This window comes from Catharus ustulatus, chromosome 20 (genome assembly GCF_009819885.2).
Source record: "Catharus ustulatus isolate bCatUst1 chromosome 20, bCatUst1.pri.v2, whole genome shotgun sequence".
In the NCBI taxonomy this organism is placed as follows: domain Eukaryota; kingdom Metazoa; phylum Chordata; class Aves; order Passeriformes; family Turdidae; genus Catharus; species Catharus ustulatus.
The window spans coordinates 3,379,138-3,397,603 of record NC_046240.1 but is presented as its reverse complement, the minus strand read 5'-3'; the positions used below and the strand labels follow the sequence as shown (position 1 = coordinate 3,397,603).

The 18,466-nt window shown below is 43.2% G+C and overlaps 1 protein-coding gene across 2 annotated transcripts in view; it reads right to left on the bottom strand.

The window, feature by feature from the left end:
- The window catches only part of OGFOD3 (2-oxoglutarate and iron dependent oxygenase domain containing 3), a 44,317-nt gene that overhangs the window by 15,668 nt on the left and 10,183 nt on the right, over positions 1-18,466 (bottom strand). Inside the window, exons 3-7 of one of the 2 annotated variants that reach the window (XM_033076536.2) lie at positions 13,503-13,578; positions 12,751-12,868; positions 6,593-6,657; positions 5,959-6,015; positions 2,429-2,582 (exon numbers count right to left, since the gene is read on the bottom strand). In XM_033076536.2, coding sequence (XP_032932427.1) covers positions 2,429-2,582; positions 5,959-6,015; positions 6,593-6,657; positions 12,751-12,868; positions 13,503-13,578 — 470 coding nt within the window. The remainder of the gene's footprint in view (positions 1-2,428; positions 2,583-5,958; positions 6,016-6,592; positions 6,658-12,750; positions 12,869-13,502; positions 13,579-18,466) is intronic. The other variant, XM_033076537.1, reaches the window with a different exon arrangement.

The window sequence follows — 18,466 nt, the reverse complement described above, 5'->3', positions numbered from 1 at the left end:
TTCTTCTGGAAAGAAGCAAGGAAAAAACCATGATGTCTTCTAGGAGTAACCTTCACTGTTAAATTTTGCAGAAATACCTAAAGTGACTTGTTCTGTTCCAAGGGGAAAGCATAAATAATGATCCACCTCAAAAGCATCCAACAAACTGGCAAGTTTTATTGATCTTTCTTCAACTTCACACTTGCTTTGGAGGCCACATAAGAACTCTACTGCTCTTTTCTGGGAAGAACTTCTTACCTCAGATCAATAAAATTTTATTTTTTTTTCCTTGCTCTCAACTTCAGTCGGGAAGTGGAAAAGTTTGCTGGAGGAAGTGAAATATAAGCCAGGCTGACTGCACTGAAGGCAACCTGGAAGCTGCACACCTTCATCCTATTTAATCTCTGCTCAGACTATTTATGATTATGAACAAGGTGTTTGGTAACTGCCCCAACTGGGATAATTCTCTTCACACACTCAATTATTTAGGTTGTGTGAAAGATCTCCAATATCACTGACCCCAACCACTCATAAATCAGACAAGCCAGATATTCAGTATAGACACTACTAAAGTCTAGATTATGCATTCCAAGTCTAAGAGAGCACTTTTCCTGTTTGCTTGGGGCTTTTTGAAGCTGGAGATGGGTTAGAAAAAGCCAAGACAAATCAATTGATGTATCTGCTCCCTGAACAGACAGCCTGCAAGATAAATAAAACATAGACAAAAGAGAAAGATAAAAACAGGAAAACATTCAGCCTGCTGTCCATCACATTTAGGCACTCTCAGAATGACAGGAAAAGCAGCTTCCACAAATTCTCTTCATGTAAACTTATTTGCATGTAAATGACAAAATAATTTGAACATTATAGAAGATATTTAGGTGGAAACACTTAATTGAGAGGTTATCCAACCACCTTATTCATTTCCCAATGCAAAACACATGCAGAGAAAAATAAAGAGAATACTGGCAAGCAGGACTTGTGCAGACACAAATCTCATTATAGTAATAAATCAGAGTCTGAAATTCTAAAATAGGCTTTTTTGGGGCTGAAATAAAAGAGTGGAGAAAACAGGCATCAGCTGTTGAAATATGCTGCTTTTCCCACCCTTGTGCCAGTCAAATCTGATTCTCTGAAGCTGTGGAAAAACTGTAAGGAACCAATGAATTCACTGCACTTCACACAACCAGAATCACCAGTTTCCTTCTTCCCAGGGGTCTCAGAATTGAGCATAACATGATGGAATTTCTGGAACCCCACCAGCACAATTTGCTCCCTACAGCCATCTCCTACCAACACAAATCAAAACAACCTGGACCTCAAAAACCATCCCTACCCCCTCATTGCTATTCACTGGTTACATCACAGCTTTTCAAACCAGAGGCATCCAAAACCTGGCAGATTCCACCCTACAGGACTTTCTGTTTCTAAACATAAGCTGTGCCATCCCCACCAGCACATTTTCTAAATTTAAGCTGCTCCTGCCCACATGAAAAAGGACACAGGAACTCACACCAACGTTGTGACCAGTAAAAGACACTTCCCTCAGACTGGTTTTTTCCAGGAAATACTTTAAGGCAATGAATATTTCGGTCTAATTTTTTCATGTCTCAGGTCATAGACTTCAAGGTACACTGCCCACTTAGAGATTTGAGCCCTGAGGAATAAATTGGATTTTGCTGGGATTATTTTATTTGGTTCCATTGTGGGTAATCCATGACTCCAGAGTGAATAATTTGTAAGTTCTAAAGGCATGAAATGTGGATATTGTGGAGTGGAGGGGTTTTTTTGCTTGTTTGGGTTGGTTTTTTGTGTTTTGTGGCATTTTTTCTTTGATTCTTCTACTGTTTGTATTCTGCTGTTCTGCACAGAATGCTTGAACTCAGTGAAATTCAGAAATAAACTCAATACCAAATAATTTAAGTCCATTGAGAAATGCCAAGTATTAAGCTATAAGCCTAGAGATAAGACTGTGCAGTTAAAAGGATCAAAACACCAAGTTCTTGAAAGAGGGTGTCAGGTACCACATCCCCACTGAAACACAAAAAAAGCTTCAATTCACATATAGCTGAAACACAAATATTAAGCCTTTTTCAAGAGCCTTAGGTCAATAACAACAATGACCAACTGACCACTGTGAAAGAGCTCCTGCTAGATCTGGCTAAAAGAGCAACTCGGGTCATTTTAATCAGTTTTTCTCACAAGAGATTCCTGAGTAGTCATTCTCCTAGTTTACTAATTCTAGCAAAAGTAAATCAGAGAGAATAAAATTGAATTTTATTCAATTTTTAGCCTATGTTTCTAAAACCCACTGATCTCTCATTAGGTTCATCCCCTGAAGCACCAGTTTTCAAACCTGTCTGATGGACTGTTTAATGCAAAATGATTTTAAAGTGATCTAATAATAAAACCAGGAGATGTTTGCATCCCATCTCAGCCTCCTCCTCACCTTGTCCACGTGTGGGTGCCAGTACTCATCGTGTGTTGTCTTGGCTCCTGTGCTGTTCATCCTGGAGAAGAATGTTGGCTTGGTCAGGTACATGGCAGAAGAGCTGATACCAAACACCTGAGCAATCCTTTGCTGAATCCTCTGCCTCACATCCCTGCAAAGATCACACACAGCACACAGTGCTCAGTCAGTGACACTTCTCTCCTGCTGCTTGTGTTCTTCAGTCACTGAAGTTCCTTAGCTGAGAAACCATGGGGAACATACACATATCTTATTTTCCCTTAAGAAGAAAACAGAAGGAGAGAAAGAGAGAGAAAGGAAAGGCTCCCAGAAGCATTAAATGCAATTACTCATTTTGTGAATTGAGAGCCTCGAACAAGCCAGCTCAAGAATCCATAGCCACAAACCCCAGAGCAGCTGATTGCCTGGCCCCTGCACCAGCCAGGAATAAATCCATAAATCCACTCCCAAGCAGTCAGGCCACAGTTTTGACATAACTAAATCCCCAGCAGTTGTCCTGCTCTGCAAGGAGTCCTCCCTCTTCTCTCAGCCTGATTCATTTCCCACTTTTAAAAGCTTTCTATTAAGGTTTTCTGTCTGGTGTTTATAAGGCTCTATTAAAGCCTCACTGCTCCTGGAGAGTGATGTGCTTTGGGCAGAATGTGTGTTTTACAAACCAAACAGGATGCAAAGCCCTACTCAATATGCCAAATACACCAAGCAGCTGGTTTGAAATGTAGAATAAGGTCACTTTTTAGCCTAGAAAAACTCTTCAGTACAGTGTTTTCTGCTGGCCAGGCCATTTCAACATTTATCAATATCATGACTGCAGGTTTTTCATTCCATTCCCTGCTGTTCCAAACACAAGCTACTGGCAAAATACTTACAGACAAAAACACTGTCCTTCATGTCTAAGCCAAGTGACAAGAGAAGCCAAATCTCAGCTCAGAAGGGCAATCAAGAAAGGAATGAAGGAGCCCAGAACTGGGAGAGTCACACTGTTCCCTCAGCCTCTATGACCCAGAAGCAGCAGGAGCTCAGGCAGGAGCTTCCCTTCCCTCACTGCTCCTGGCCCACTGGCTCTTCAAATCTGTTGGGAGAGTTCTGGTGGACTATGGCTACAAAGAAAATAATTCTTCTTGCTGGAGAACACAAGCATTTGCTTCCATAAGCACAGCAACTCTTGTCCCATTCAGACTGCTGAGGTGTACCCTGCAGTAACAGAGCTCTACAGGGGCAATAAATGCCCAGGAACAGCATCAGTACCAAATTAATGCTCCCCCCACATCTGTCAGCAGTAGTCCTTATCCATTTGCACTGAGTCACTGGAAAATATCAAAGTGCTCATGCCAGACTCAGGGAAAGGCAGACCAGAACTACCTGAAAGAAGCACATGACCACCAGATTCTGTAAAATCAGTTACTGTTTTGGAGTTAGGTGATGAAAAAGAAAATTTTAAGAAGTCAGTGAAGTAGCTGGAAGTCCAAGTAACACAAGTGGAGAGAAAGGAACTTCAGTAGCTTGCAGAGCTGCCAGCTTAATGCAGCAGCAGCAGCAGAGAGAGCTGAAAGTGGCACTGCACAGTTCTGTGAGACAGGCTGTGCCAGACCAACACCAAAAAATGCAGTCAGGAGCCACTAAAAAGTGTGATTCAATCATGGTGACAGGAACACTCAAAGCTCAATCCCACACAACTTGCTGATTATCCCACTTGTCAGCACTGTCTCAGGGAGCTGACAAAGCAAAGGCCTCCTGCAGCCAGGGAGCTTTCACAGCAATCACACACAGCACACACAGAAACAAAGCAAACTCCCAGCTCCTCCTCTGCTCCTCCTGTGTCCCTGCCTTCAGCTCTAAGGTGTTGGGAATAAATCTGTGATTGTGCTCTTTTCTGCTCAACTCACCCCTTCCACCAAGCACCCTGATTAAAGGTCTCCCTTCTGAACAAACATTTCATTTATTATGTGGAACAAGAGGGATTGCTGTAATGTGCTTGGCAGATGGTGGTTAAAGTATCAGCCTAGAAACCATAATTGAGTCTGAAGCAATGTAATTTTGCCAGAGACAGTTTAGAAATCAGCCCCCTGGCTCAGGATGCCTTCTCAGACTCGTTATTGTTGCAATCAGTAATACTTAGACATGAATTACATTCAGTTATTTCTCTCAAGAGTGCATTTTTAAAGTGACCTTGGTAGGTAAGGGACAGTAATGAAGACAGATGCTCCCAAGCTCCCAAAAATAGCATAAAATCATTCATTAAGGCCATAAAATACTACAGTCCATATTAAAGCACTGCCATTAATAGGAACAGAAGCATTTAATAATATATTTTGCATTAGCTTCATATCCAGCAGACTGAAACATCCCCTACACTGGCATGAAATCCCAATGGAATATTGACATTCCCTAGCAGCTGTCTCATCTCAGAGCACAAAGTTATAAAATTATTGAAAAATTGAATGCTTCTGTTCACAGAAAACAGAAATTATATATTTTCTTTGTGCAAAGTTCAGTAATAATCAAGGAATCATCTAATTTTGCAATATTGGGATCAGAAGTAAAAACAATTTAAAGTTTATCTGTAAAGACAATGACAACTAAAAAGAGCTGATACATAGAAATAAGCTTAAAATTATTAATATTTTAAGATTATATTAATTAATTACTATTTTAATAAAACTAATAAACCCATCTGACTACTTAACATTCTTTCCACCACTAGAGGGAGGTCAGATTCCTTCACACAGGCAAGGAAAAAAAGCCCCAAAAAAAAGAGTTAAAATGTTCAAATCAGGGACATTTTGAATTATGATAAACCAACTGAATTGCATAACCAAAGAATTATTGTGTCTAGTCAACAAAGAATGCTTGTTCCCAAACTCTGGCCACACACCTTCCCAGCCACATGGAACTCGTTAGGTTTGTTGTGTTTGTTAAGTGCATGAGCAGGGCTGCAGGAAAGCTGAGAGCATCAATGCCAGAGCTGCTCCATTACAGAGTTATTTCATCCTCTGGCTGCTTCTCCAGCACAACATGAGTCATCTGAAGTCCTTCCACTTCCTGCTTTACTGTTTTTAATGTTTTGTACACTCTGCCTCACAAACCCCAAATTCCTGATGTAACAATAGCCCAGGATTGTGCCCATCATCTCACACAACCCCTGGGATGATGTGTGGAAGAGGAGGTCATGAGGAAGGGTTTTTCCTCCCAGTAGATCCCCACAGAGCTCAGAGGAGCAGCTCTTCTTGCCAGGAGGGAGGGAAATGTTGGTGCTGCCATCACCCTAAATAAATTCACACCATAAAACTGTCCTGATGTGGCTCTACAGCTCAAATGTTGTTTATCAGTCACCAAAAAGTCCTTTGACTTCTCTTCAAGCCATCTGAATTCTCAGATATTACTATTCTGAGCTGCAAAATCCAGTGTGTGAATGCAAAGGGCAATCCCTTCCCAGCCTGCACTCTATTAAAAACTCAAACCCATAAAATTTCTGGTTTGTGGCTCATTCAGCAGTTACTGAAAATCTTTACCGGTATAATGCAAAATCCTCTTCTGTGAAGATGTCTTGAATTTTGTCCCCAAAGTACCTGAAAAATTAAACAACAGTCTAAAAGAGAAGTTGCTGAATCAGACTAAGCAACAAGAAGACACCTCACTCTAACCTGCGCTTTACCCCATCAGAAAGTGAGAACACAACACAAAAAAAAAATCTTACAAATGATTTTCAGCATGATGTCCAAAAGCAATGCTAAAAGATCAAATGTTAAAAAATTAAAGGATTGAAATGCTGCAACTGGTAATGGCATTCCTCAGGCATTAAAAAAGACCCCTCCTACATCATGAAATAAACACATGGATTCACATTTTTAAGGGTCCAGGGTATTTGATTTCTTCCAGTGCTGAAAAACTGAATTATAACTGTGAAAAAATACTATGATTAACTGGTGCAAGGACATAAAAATAAAGATAATAGCAGTTTTCAAAGTGCCTAGTTCAACAAAAGATCCATTTTCATGCCAGGAAAGCTCTTTAACTGGCCATGGAAACTGTGGTGAATCCAGCCAACTTCATAATTTCTCATCACTGATCCTGGGGGCTCGAAGCACTGGCAGAGGGCAGGGAAGGGGGGATGACAGCAGGCAGGAAGCCACAGCCCCATTTTACCTGTACAGATTAACAAAATGCTTCCCCAGGGAAAGAGCTCCAGAGTGCAAGTCCAAAATTGATGCCTGGAAAAGGAAACAAAGAAGGAAAAATGAGCACCAAAAGGTTTTAGCACTGTTTAACTATGACCTTTAATAACTGTCCCAAGTTGCCTCTCACTTTCCACAGCCTCCCAAGTAAAAGCAGTTTCCAGCCTTTAGGTTCATAATATAAGATTTATTTTACAACTACAAACCTCCCTCAGATCCCTGCAGAGATTATTAAGGTACTATGAAAAAAACCCCATAGATCTGTTATTTCTGAGATTCAGTCCTGACAGGGAATTGCCAGAGTCTCCCCCCATGGGCTGGGGGTAAATCCCTGTGCTCCAGCCTCCCTTCTTGAAGACATTTCTCTTCCACACAAAGATAACTCATTTTCCAGTATTTGTCAAGTGCTCAAGTAGCAGCACTAATATTTATCTTGCCCTGCATTTGTTATTAAAATTTCTCCTTCACCATGAGATCCTGTATACTTCTCATATTTAATACAGGCATTAAAAAGTCTGTTTAAAAGTACAATTAGAATTCCAAGGCTTACTAGGGCCAAACTTTCTTTTCCTCAGTTTCTAAGCTGCTATAAAAGAAAACCACATAGTGAAAAGTTTTTTCACATAGGCAAAATCAATCCATTTCTTCATCCAATTCAAGCCAAACTCTTCTGCTGAGCTCCCAACAAGCTGCAAAGATTAGTATTCAGATTTTCCAGAAGAGAGAGCTACCTCTCAGGATTCTAAAGTGTTTCTCTAAATTGAATAAAGGACACTTTTGTATTTCCCTTGCTGTCCACAAAATACAAGCTTGTTCTGCATCAGTTCAAAAGTATTTTAAAATGTTAACTGTCTGATAGAAGTCTTTTTGTCTTTTACACTGCAAATGTGAAAGAGCAAAGGTGAATTGACCTGACTGGCACTGAAGTAATGACATCTCTGATGTACAGTATCTGGGAACTCAGCTTGGAATTTGCCATTGTTCTGATGCACCAAGACCATTCACATTATTGTAACAAAATCCCAGCAGTAATAACACTGGTGACAGAGGGACACACTCATAACATTGTCCCTTAGAAAATCTCTGCAGCCTCAACTGCTCTGAGCTCCAGAGCTGAATCAGGGGAACCCCACTAACAAATCTCATTACAAGAGATAATAACAACTTTTATTAAAATAAACCTACACAAATAACATTGTTTACCCCTTGAAAAATACATAAAGTAACGAGTTACTGAAGTGGACACAGCATGAGTTTTTCAGATCTGTCCTTCCCACTGTTCTCCAAAAGCTTCAGAGGATTGTTAAGGAAAAAATAATCTCACACTCATACAAAAGCAGCTCTTGTATCAGGATTTACTCAAGCTTCAGAAGCAAAATACTTTCATCTATTGGTTTCTGGTTCTGTACAGAAATCTAAGCCACAGCTAAAAGAAGTAAACCTGCTCCTGTGCTGCTTCAAAAATACGTTTGTGACCATATTAAAGTAGATTATAAGAAGTAGCACAACACAGCTGATAAGATTAATTTAACTTAAAAACAAATTGCCTTTCTAACTCTTTCCACATGCTTTTCAAACTCACACATTTCTTCTCATTCCTCAAGCTCCAAATTATTACAGTTAGGAAGATTCAAAATAACAAAATAAATTAATGTAAGACACCCCCAAGAACTGCAGTTATTCATAGCTGAGAAGGCAATAGCTACAACACAAGGCTTAGAAAAGCCAGATAAAGGCTGAAGAGGGAACCTGAAAAAGAAAGAATATTCTTCAGGATTGTTTCAGACAGGGGAAAACAACTGAATGCCAAGACAGAGACCTTCTTACACATGAGCACAGAGCTCTTTGCTTAGCAAACAGCTACCTGGGAAAGAAAAAAGAATATATTTATTTTAGCCTCTGTCATTTCAGTACATGAAACATTTCCAGCATCATTTCTGACACTGAGAATAAAATTTTGATTACTTCCAAGTCCTGCTCTCTGATCAAGGACCAGTCTGCAGTTCAGGACAACGTTCCCAGGCTGAAAGGCCAACAAAGTCTGTCTAAAAACAGCAAACACACACCCACACTCCTATTTCTGAGAGACTGTTTGACAGAGCTACCCCCATATTCTGGTTCACACAATTCTCTACAGAAGTGAAATAGAACCCTCATTAAAAAATTAAAATATATTCTTCTGGACTTTCACTACTGTTAGTCCTTTATTCTCCACCCTCTTATTGCTAAAAGAACATTCAAGTAGCCAGCACTTCTCAGCTTATGGCAAACAGGATCAATATCCCTTCTTGGAAAGCCTGACAGGCTCTGCCTTTGCTCCTCACTAAAAGGGATTGATTGCCAACCATTAAATACCTCTTCACATCCACACCAGCTCCTCCAGCCTCTAAAAGGTTTTAGGTGACACTTTGAAAGCATACAGCAGTCATGCTACCCAGAGGAGGGAAATGAGAAAATCTTTGTTCTACTTGTCTTTGGAGGAGCTGGCAGCTTCCAGCCCCTCCCCAGTGCTCCTGTGGGGATGCTCCCACCCTGCAGCTGAGAACAGGGATGAGAATGGAGCTCCCACCAAAGGTGGGAGCACTGCAGACAACCTTGCACACAAAATCTACAGACAATCCCACATTCAAACCCTTCCCTCAAAGCAGGAGCACACAGACAAGGGTTCTGACCCCAGAGAAATGCCTCTTCCAATGACACTGATCCATGAGACAGGAGGGTGAGCAGCCTGAGTTCCACCTCAGCCAGCCTGGGGGAGCTTCAGGTTACTGCTGAGGAGGTTAAAGGCAATATTGGCTGCAGAGACCAGCACAAATTTACACCAGACACAGACTGGACACAACCAGCTCCTGTCCAGCTTCCTGGAGCTCAGCCAAGATAATCACATCTCCACAGAGCTGGGAGGAAGGTGGAAGATGCTGCCAAATGCATCGTTCCCCCCTCAGTATGTGCTTCCTCTGCACTACCAGGAGGCTCATTAGGAAGGAAGAGAACTCTGCAGCCTGCAGCAGAGCTTTGAGACAGGACAGGGATTCTGCACAGCCAGAGGCAGAGCTGGAAGCATTCTGAGGACTTCAGATTTTGGCTGGGAGAGCTGAAAGACAAACAAGGGAAAAGTCTGCAGAACCCTAGGCTGGAGGGCCCAGAGCAGAACCCCTTGTTTTGCATCACACAGTGTGTTTGCTTCTCCCAGTGACTAAATAATTTAATTTTGCCCTGCTCTTGCCATTCTGCTGGAAGGCAGGACACAGACTGCAGCTGACTGGCTCACCAAGGGGTTTCTTTCCTGGGGCTTTGAAATAAATACAAAGAGGTGTGACAGTGAATGAGTTGTCTCATTTACACCAGAGGGTTGCTATGATGGCAGCACCTACAACACCTGAGTGAATGAGTCAGGACTGAAATGTTCACACAAGTGGGGGTGAGGTGCAGAAAAGTATCAGGGAGGGAAGAATTACAAAATAATAGAAGGTTGAAAAGGCAAATATCATTATCTATATGAAGAAGAAAAAAGCTGAGGCAAACATCAAGACAACTAATACAACTCCCATTCTGTGAATAAAGAACAGAGTATAAAATGACTTTACAGAGACAGATGTGCAAGAGAAAGCAGCTTGCTGGTGGAGAAAATATTCCTGTTTGGATTCTGCTGAAGTTAGACCAGAAGATTACCATGGCCCCTCTAGCTTCACTCTGTGTGTGTCTGCATAAATAAATATAAACCCAGGAGAAGTTACAAAGGAAGATAAGAAAGCTCAGCATGACAACTGGGGCATGACCCCTGGGAGGCTTCAATAATTCAGATGTTTGTCAAGACTTTCTCAACATAAAAAGATGGAATGGGAAACAAGTTTTGGTGCTGTGCTCTAGTACTCCAGGGAAGGGCAGCTGACTGAGGGAGGAGAGAATTGACAAAGTCACAAACTGCAAATGTAGTCCTTTAAATTAATAAATTATATCTAGACACAGAGACAAAAATCCACATCTGAGAATTCAAAATATAACAATATGACAGGCAAAACAACCCCAAAAACCCAGACATGTTGCTTACAAAGAGGTTAAGAGAAAACCCTAGGCAATGAAAATGCAGTCTGAATCCCAACAGAAACCTGTAGAAGTTTTATTTTGAAGAGCAAAGAGAACAAAGTGGCTAAAGTAAGAATTTAAAATAATTAAACAGCATAGTTTTGAGGTATTTTAAAGAAAAAATTAGTCTTACAACAGACATAATCGGACAGAATTATCCAAACACTCTAAAGCCAAAAAAATTTAAAGCAACAAGCCAGACCTACTCCAAATGGCTGGAAGCTTGTCCAGCAGATATAGCTAGATGGAGTAAGGCCTGAAATACTCTTTATACTCTGTGGGTAAGAGACTGGAGAAGATGAAAGGCTCAAAGGAAGACACACAGTTACATTTAAAGCCCATCAGCACAGCAGGATGCAGTGAAATCTGAGAGAGCCAGGAAAAGATTTGCACCATGACACCAGGAATACAGGCTGGCACATGGGGAAAGGAAGAGGAAAAAGGCAGGAGAAGGAGTCATTAAAAAAAACTGGGTAAGGAAATTATATTTAAAGGCTTCTCCTGAATATGATTCTTCCCTGTGAGAGCAGAGAGGCCCTGGCACAGGCTGCCCCGGGCAGCTGTGGCTGTCTCTGGATCCTGGCAGTGCCCAAGGCCAGCATGGAGCAGCCTGGGACAGTGGGAGGGGTCCCTGCCCATGGCAGGGGCTGGAACTGGATGAGCTTCAAGGTCCCTCCCAGCCCAAACCATTCTGTGACTCCTGCAATTTCCCAGAAACACTGGTCAGCTCTTGTTTCTAACATCTTTCAGTTTTCATCCATTATTTTATTTAAGTGCTCAACACAACACTACACTTTCTTCTTGAACCTTTCCCCAACAATTAAGAGCACACAAGAACTTCCTCACATTTAAAGATGATGACAAGTGAAAAGGCTTGGCTCAGAGCCCAGACCTCTCCACACACATCAGAATTTTAACAGATTTATTTTACTGCACTGAGACAGTATCATCTCCCCCTCCTCCTCATTTACCTCTCCTAACAAAAAAAAAAAAAAAAAGCTTCCACAATAACAGAGATGATGGATTTTTTATTTGTCAGTCACTCTGGCTTGTTGTCCAACTAAGCCAGCTCAGCATCCCTGCCCAGCTCTGGGCTTTGGACAGCAAGTTTACCTCCCCTCTCATCACTTCCCAGCTTTCTCTGCCTCAGTTTCCCCAGTTCCTGACTCCCAGCTGGACAAGAGCTTTCTGTGGATCTCCAGATCCAAGCTCTGTGTGTTCCACCCTGCCATTCTAATCCCTCCCTGTGGGAGTGTAATGAAAAATCCCACCTTCATCCTAAAAGCAGAGGAGAGCAAACCCAAGTGACAGCCCCAGCAGCTACACTGGGGGTCCCAAGCAGAGAAATCCAGGGAAAAGTGGCAAATTATGCAACCACAGAACTGAAAACATCCAGGGGATCCCAAAGGAACTGAACACAGAATGTTAAATCTTTTAAACACCTTGTTTGAGATGGGCAGCACTGCTGACATTTCTCAGTTTATATTTTTTGCAGATCTTTCTCAGCAATCACAAGGACAATAAATTCTTTTTTTTTCCACTGAAACCCTTCTTTTTTTTGGTAATATATCCCCTAATTCAGCAGAGGCCTAAAGAAGTGGCTGTGTTTACAAATATCCAAGAAACAGTTCCTGTTCTCACACAAAAACATTCTGAGAACAAAGATGGGGGAAAGAAATTAAAATAAATGTGCAAGTTAAAGAGAAGTGGGATTCTTTCAATTCAAAGAATACTATTCCAGGAGCTACTTAAAACATTACATGGTTTTTCTGTCACTATACAAAACCAATCTTTACATGATACTGTGAACCACTGTAGTTTACTTTCAGATGACAAACTTTTGCATTTCTGCTATAGCAACTGTTTCCAGATGAAGACAAAATCAGTTCAAGAAAGGTGCTAGAAATAATTAAACACAAGGAAATGGCAACTTGTACAGAAGTCAGGAGTTACACTGCTAGCAGAAGAATTAATGTGAAAGACCTTTCCAAATCAATTTTTTTCTTAAGTCTGAACGGAAGGAAAAAATCTCCATCTCCTCACCTCAGCCCCAAAAAATGCATTTATAATCTTGCCTTGGCAGTAAAAGAATGTAGAAAGTAACAGGACACTGCTCACCCCTCCATCAGATCCTCCCAAGGACAGTCCCCTCTCTGCTATTCTGCAGGCAAAACAATAATCTCAGATGAGAACTGAAGTCTGATTACTTTGTCCTTTAATATCCTTATTTACAACATGTAACTCCTCAGAGAGTGGTATTTGATGCATCAGGTATAACCCAATGAGTTAACAGCAGCTCCCATTTATTTGGAGCTGAACCTTCCAGCCTGTCATAAAAATAAAATATTTGTGTTTAAAATAAAATATTTGTGTATAAAATATTTCTGAGCTTGCAGCTCCCATCACAAACCCCAAAAAAATCCTAAAACCAGCCCCTTCACAGAGGACCACAGGGTCAGCAGCAGCTGGTGATTACCAGACAGACACAGCTGCAGTAAGGCTTACATTGTTCTGTTCTGCTTTTAAAGGCCAAATGGAGGCCAAGTGAAAATCCATTAAAACTTAATTTAATTCATTCTCCTTCCTTTCTGTGAAGTGCTCATGCCCCTCAAAGCCAGGCAGATTCTGTGTGAAAGAACTGCCCTCACTACAGTAAAAATGGAAAATGGCTTTAATAACAAAAATTTCATGTTTTAATCAGTCTAACCCATCCTGCTCACCCATCCTACACCTCAGATTGGCACAATGTCATTCAAGTCAGTGCTTTTAAAAGTTAGACCTAAAAGAAAAATTACCTACGAATTCTTTCAGCTTCTTCCCTTGTGATTACAGCATCTGTCACACCTCTTCCACACTTCCTAGGAGTGCAACCTGCAACACAAAGAGGAAAAGAACCCATTGAAACCACTTCAACCACCCAAAGGGCAGGTTTTTAAATGAGACTTTGCAAAAAAAGTCTCTCTTGAAGTCACTCTTGAAGCACACAGCTTGGATATATAAGATTTAAAAAGTCTCTTAAAATTCATTGCTAAGAAATCTAACATTAAATTTTAAAAGCTCCTGGGAATAACAAGTCAACAGCAAGAGTTCCAGGTGAAGAATATATGAAAGCTCATATATTGTTGAAAACAATCTTCAGGCAAGAAGAAGAAATAAAATCAGTTCTGAGCCACCAGAGACCTTGGGATGTTACATTTGGCACTTTTCTGAGGAAGATCCATTCACAGATGTAAAGCCCCAGGAGAGTTGGGCTGAGTGTATTTTCTGACACCTGCCAACACACTCAGTGCTCCTGAAATAAGTGTCACTTCAACAATTATGTATTCATCAGAACACAAAATCCCTGGAAAGAAATCAGTCAATTCATCCATGAAGGACAAAAGCATCACTCTGCTCTGATCAAAAATGACTCATAACAATGACCAGGCTGCTGGGAGAAGTTTTGCCATGAATTTTGTTGTTATTTCCATTTCCTATTACTGGATATACCCCAGCTATGTCTCAGGTGGGCTGCAAGGGAAAACTGGTGCTCAAGTAAAGAAGAGCAAGGAAGGAGTAAACTCAAAGGAGAAATTTAATACTCCAGGACAAACCTGGACATTGAGAGCTTCCTTTCCACAACATTCTGCAAAGATTTCTGATTTCAGATGAGATTTGTTCCTTTTCCAGCTGCAAATATCAGCACAGCTCTTACCCTTTTGGAAAGGCCAGTGCTGGAGAGTCCAAGCCTGGCAAAATTACAGGGTTACCTCAGACAATTTTTACATGTCTGGAGTCTCTGATAGAGTACTGGAAGCAGGAGGTGTTCTGAAAGCAACAGCAAAAGCTTTCCCAAATGGAGAAAAAAATTCCAACTAACAGAAATAACCAAAGTCAGTGAGGTACCAACAGTACAGCACAAACACTGGGTGAATGCTAAAGAAAAATCAGAACAGCCTGCTTGAAAATGATTTCAGGACTAAAAAACATGTCCTCTGTCTCAGATACCATGGCACATGTGAGGAAGGAAGTGCCAAAGGCATACCTGGAGAACCTCAAGAGAAATTCAGATTACAGTAATTTCACGACCATAAGGCGCACCGGACTATAAGGCGCACCCGCCGGGAGTTGGCAAAATTCGCAACTTTGTAGATCAGATAAGGTGCACCGGACTATAGGGCGCACTTTTTTTTTGCAGCGAGGCTCCGCCCCCAGCTCCCTCCGCGTGGTTGCTGGCCGAGGCCCCGCCTCAACCCGGCAGTCATTGGCCCCCGGGCCCGCCTGTACCCGGCAGGGGCGGTGCTGCAGGGCCCCAGGCCCGCCTGCATCCGGCGGGGCCGGGGCATGGCCGCCACCCCTCCGTGCTGCCTCCACGGGGCCGGTGGGTGCCTGTGGAGGGGCGGCTCTGCCTCCACGAGGCCCGGGCGTGCCTCTGTAGGGGCGGCTCCGCCTCCACAGGGCCAGGGGGTGCCTGTGGAGGGGCGGCTCCGCCTGCACGGGGCCAGGGCGTGCCTCTGGAGGGACGGCTCCGCCTCCACGGGGCCGGTGGGTGCCTGTGGAGGGGCGGCTCCGCCTCCACGGGGCTGGAGGGTGCCTGTGGAGGGGCGGCTCCGCCTGCACGGGGCCGGGGGGTGCCTCTGGACAGGCGCCTTCGCCTGCACGGGGCTGGGGGGTGCTTCTAGAGGGGCCGTCCCGCCTGCACGGGGCCGGGGCGTGCCTCTGGAGGGACGGCTCCGCCTGCACGGGGCTGGGGCGTGCCTGTGTAGGGGCGGCTCCGCCTGCACAGGGCCGGGGCGTGCCTCTGGAGGGGCGGCTCCGCCTCCACGGGGCTGGGGCGTGCCCGCCCCTGCTCCGCCCCACCTCCACCTGGCAGCCATGGCCCTGCCGGCTCCCCCCGTGGCTCGCAGCTCGCACTTCCGGGTAGGCAATTTTTTTGAACTTTGTCCATCAGATAAGGCGCACCGGACTATAAGGCGCACTTCCAGGTTCCAGGGAAAATTTTAGTCAAAAGGGTGCGCCTTATAGTCGTGAAATTACTGTACTACTGCAAGTACCTAGTAGCTTCCACAAATTTGTACCCAGTAGACACAAAGCCATCCCTATATCTGATAAGGCACCATCAGCTTTGGCTATCAGGTAAATCAAGGCAAAGGAGGAACATACCAAAACGTGTAAAACACAAGTACTGCCACTGGCCCCTGCTCCATTCAGCACAAAAACCAGGATGTGACCAAGCACCCAAACTGCAGCTGTGTCTCCTACTTCATGGTATTTAGCCAAGAACCACTCACTGCTGAGACAGAGAGAATTCACAGGAGAAAAAAGCTCTGTTAAGATTTTCTCCTGAGGTACAGGATCATAGAAGAGTTGGGTTGGAAGGGACTTTGCAGATCATCTCATTCCACCCCCTGCCCTGGGCAGGGAAAAAATCCCTCTCCAAGCCAGACAGGAGCAAAGATTTACAGCTGCATCCCCAGAGCAGTCTGAGCCAGACCTTTCCAGGCATCTCTGCTTTCCACATCCCCTGGCCTTGTCTCTGGAAAAGCACCTTAACTCTGTCTCCTGGGCAGTGATCACGGATGCTTTGTGCACTGACACAAAATGTCAGCACCCAGCAGAAATAAGATTTCATCACACACAGTGGCCACAGTAGGTTTAAGTAGTTAACAGTGTCTCAGGAGAGCAGAAATCTGCCCACAGAGTTTAGAATGCAGGTGCAACTGTGCTCACATAACACCATACCTTCTGCAAATATAGTAAGTTAAGTGCTTGGCCTCTGAAAAATAGCAAATTTTATTTGGTATGAAGCATGTTTCCACTGCTACGGAAATAAATCCTGCTCTGACACCAGCAACCACATCACTTGAAGCAAACTGGAAGCTCAGTTGCACCAAGTTCAGCTGGAAGCAAGGACAGGTGCATAAATAAAAAGCTCCTTTTAGCTGTGGAAACTTCACAGCTGAGCATTAGACACTGAGTGGTGACAGGAATGTGCCTCCCCCTGACACAGAGCCTGCAGCTGTGGGTGCCAAACCAGGCTAAAGACTGAGAATGAAGAGCTATTGAGTGACAGAAACCTATTTCCCAATGCCTAAAGCTGCTGATCCATAATCCACATTTTCTGCCTCGCTGGGCTGTGGGGAATGGGACACACACAAAACTCCTCTGCAGCTCATCACCACCCTCACGTGGGGAAAAGCCCAGGCAGAGCTCCTTATCACAGCTCGGCTTTAATTAACCAGTTAACAGCTGCTCACATGCTGGATCCTCAGAAAGCACGGTGGCAACATCTGCTAAAATCCCAAATCAATCACAGAATTTAAGCAGCAGCACCAAGCAAACACCTAACTAGAAAGGTGAGTTAATCATCCACATACAAAGCCAAGAGGTGAGAGCTCACCCAGCAGTCAGCATTTGCTGCTGTTCCCCATGACATCCCCAAAAATAAAGAACAGGTTCATTCCTGTTCTTGGAGAGATGTGCTCAGAGTTCCTGCCTTCCTTGAGGTTCCAACCTTTCTTATAGTGAAAAGAACAGAATGAAAAAGGAGGAATAGAAAGAAAACAATGGTGGTGTAGCCCAGACTACAAGGCCACAGCTGAAAAAATTGCTTTTGAAAACCAGGGAAAGTGAAAATTAAGATTTTGTTGATTTGGTTTTTTTTTTTTTTTGTAAGCAAACACTACAGTAGCAGAATCCAGAGACTTTTAACTCCAGTTCAGTGATAACTAAATCACCAGCTGCACTTTTCTCTGGCCTTGCACTATGCAAATACAGCCAGCAGCAGTTTCCCCTTATAGTAACTATGAGAAGTTAACACAGAATATGTGTTGTCAGGTGTTCTGTGGAAAAAAATTACCTTACCAAGATAGGTTTATTTGTTGGTAGCTTCCTGACATTAGTTTTTTTTGGCCTGAATAACATTTGGGGAAAATCCTCAAAACAAAGATGCTGCAGCAGCAGCACTAAGGAAAATCTGTGTGACCCCAGATTCCACATAAACTTCTTTTATGTTACAAGTCTTTTTCACCAACAGCACCAGGACGAGGCACCTGAAGAACACAGGGGGCTGCAATTTGTCAAACACTCTCTATCAGAACTGGCACAGAAGAAAGTTAAAATTTGCAGAATCACAGAAGGGCTTAGGGGATAAAAGACCTCCTTAGATCATCTGGTTCAGCTTTTTGTGTTCCAGAGAGCCTGGATAAGATTATCTAGCACAGTGCTCAGTCACAGGGTCTGCACAGCATCCCTGGGGAGCCTGTTCCAGTGACTGAGTGTTCCCTCTGCACAATTTTTTTCAATATCAAGATGAAACCTTGCCCAATGCAACCTGTACCCACTGTGCCTTGTCTTCTCTCTGCAGCTCTTTGCAAAGGCAGAGCTTCCCTTTAAGCACTGGAATACTGGGATTTGATCTCCCTGAGCCTTCTCCAGGGAAAGGAGACCCAGCTCCCTGAGGTTTCCCTTACAGGACAGGTTCTCCAGCCCTTTGATCACTTTTGCTCTTCCTCAGCTCACAGCAGCTTCCTCCAGCCTCCAGTTTTGTGTCAGCATTTTCTCAGCCACATCACGAAGCAGATACAACCACCAATTTGACTAAAAACTAACTCCGTTTTTTTGGGTTTTTTTTTTAGATTTAACAGGTTTGGTTGGGTTTTTTTTAGCATCAACACACAGCCAGAGATACTGACAAAAACAAAAACCAAGAGCAGAACTGCTCTCTTGCAGCTGTGCCAACTAAAAATGTTCATCACAACACACTGTGCAAATATGAAAG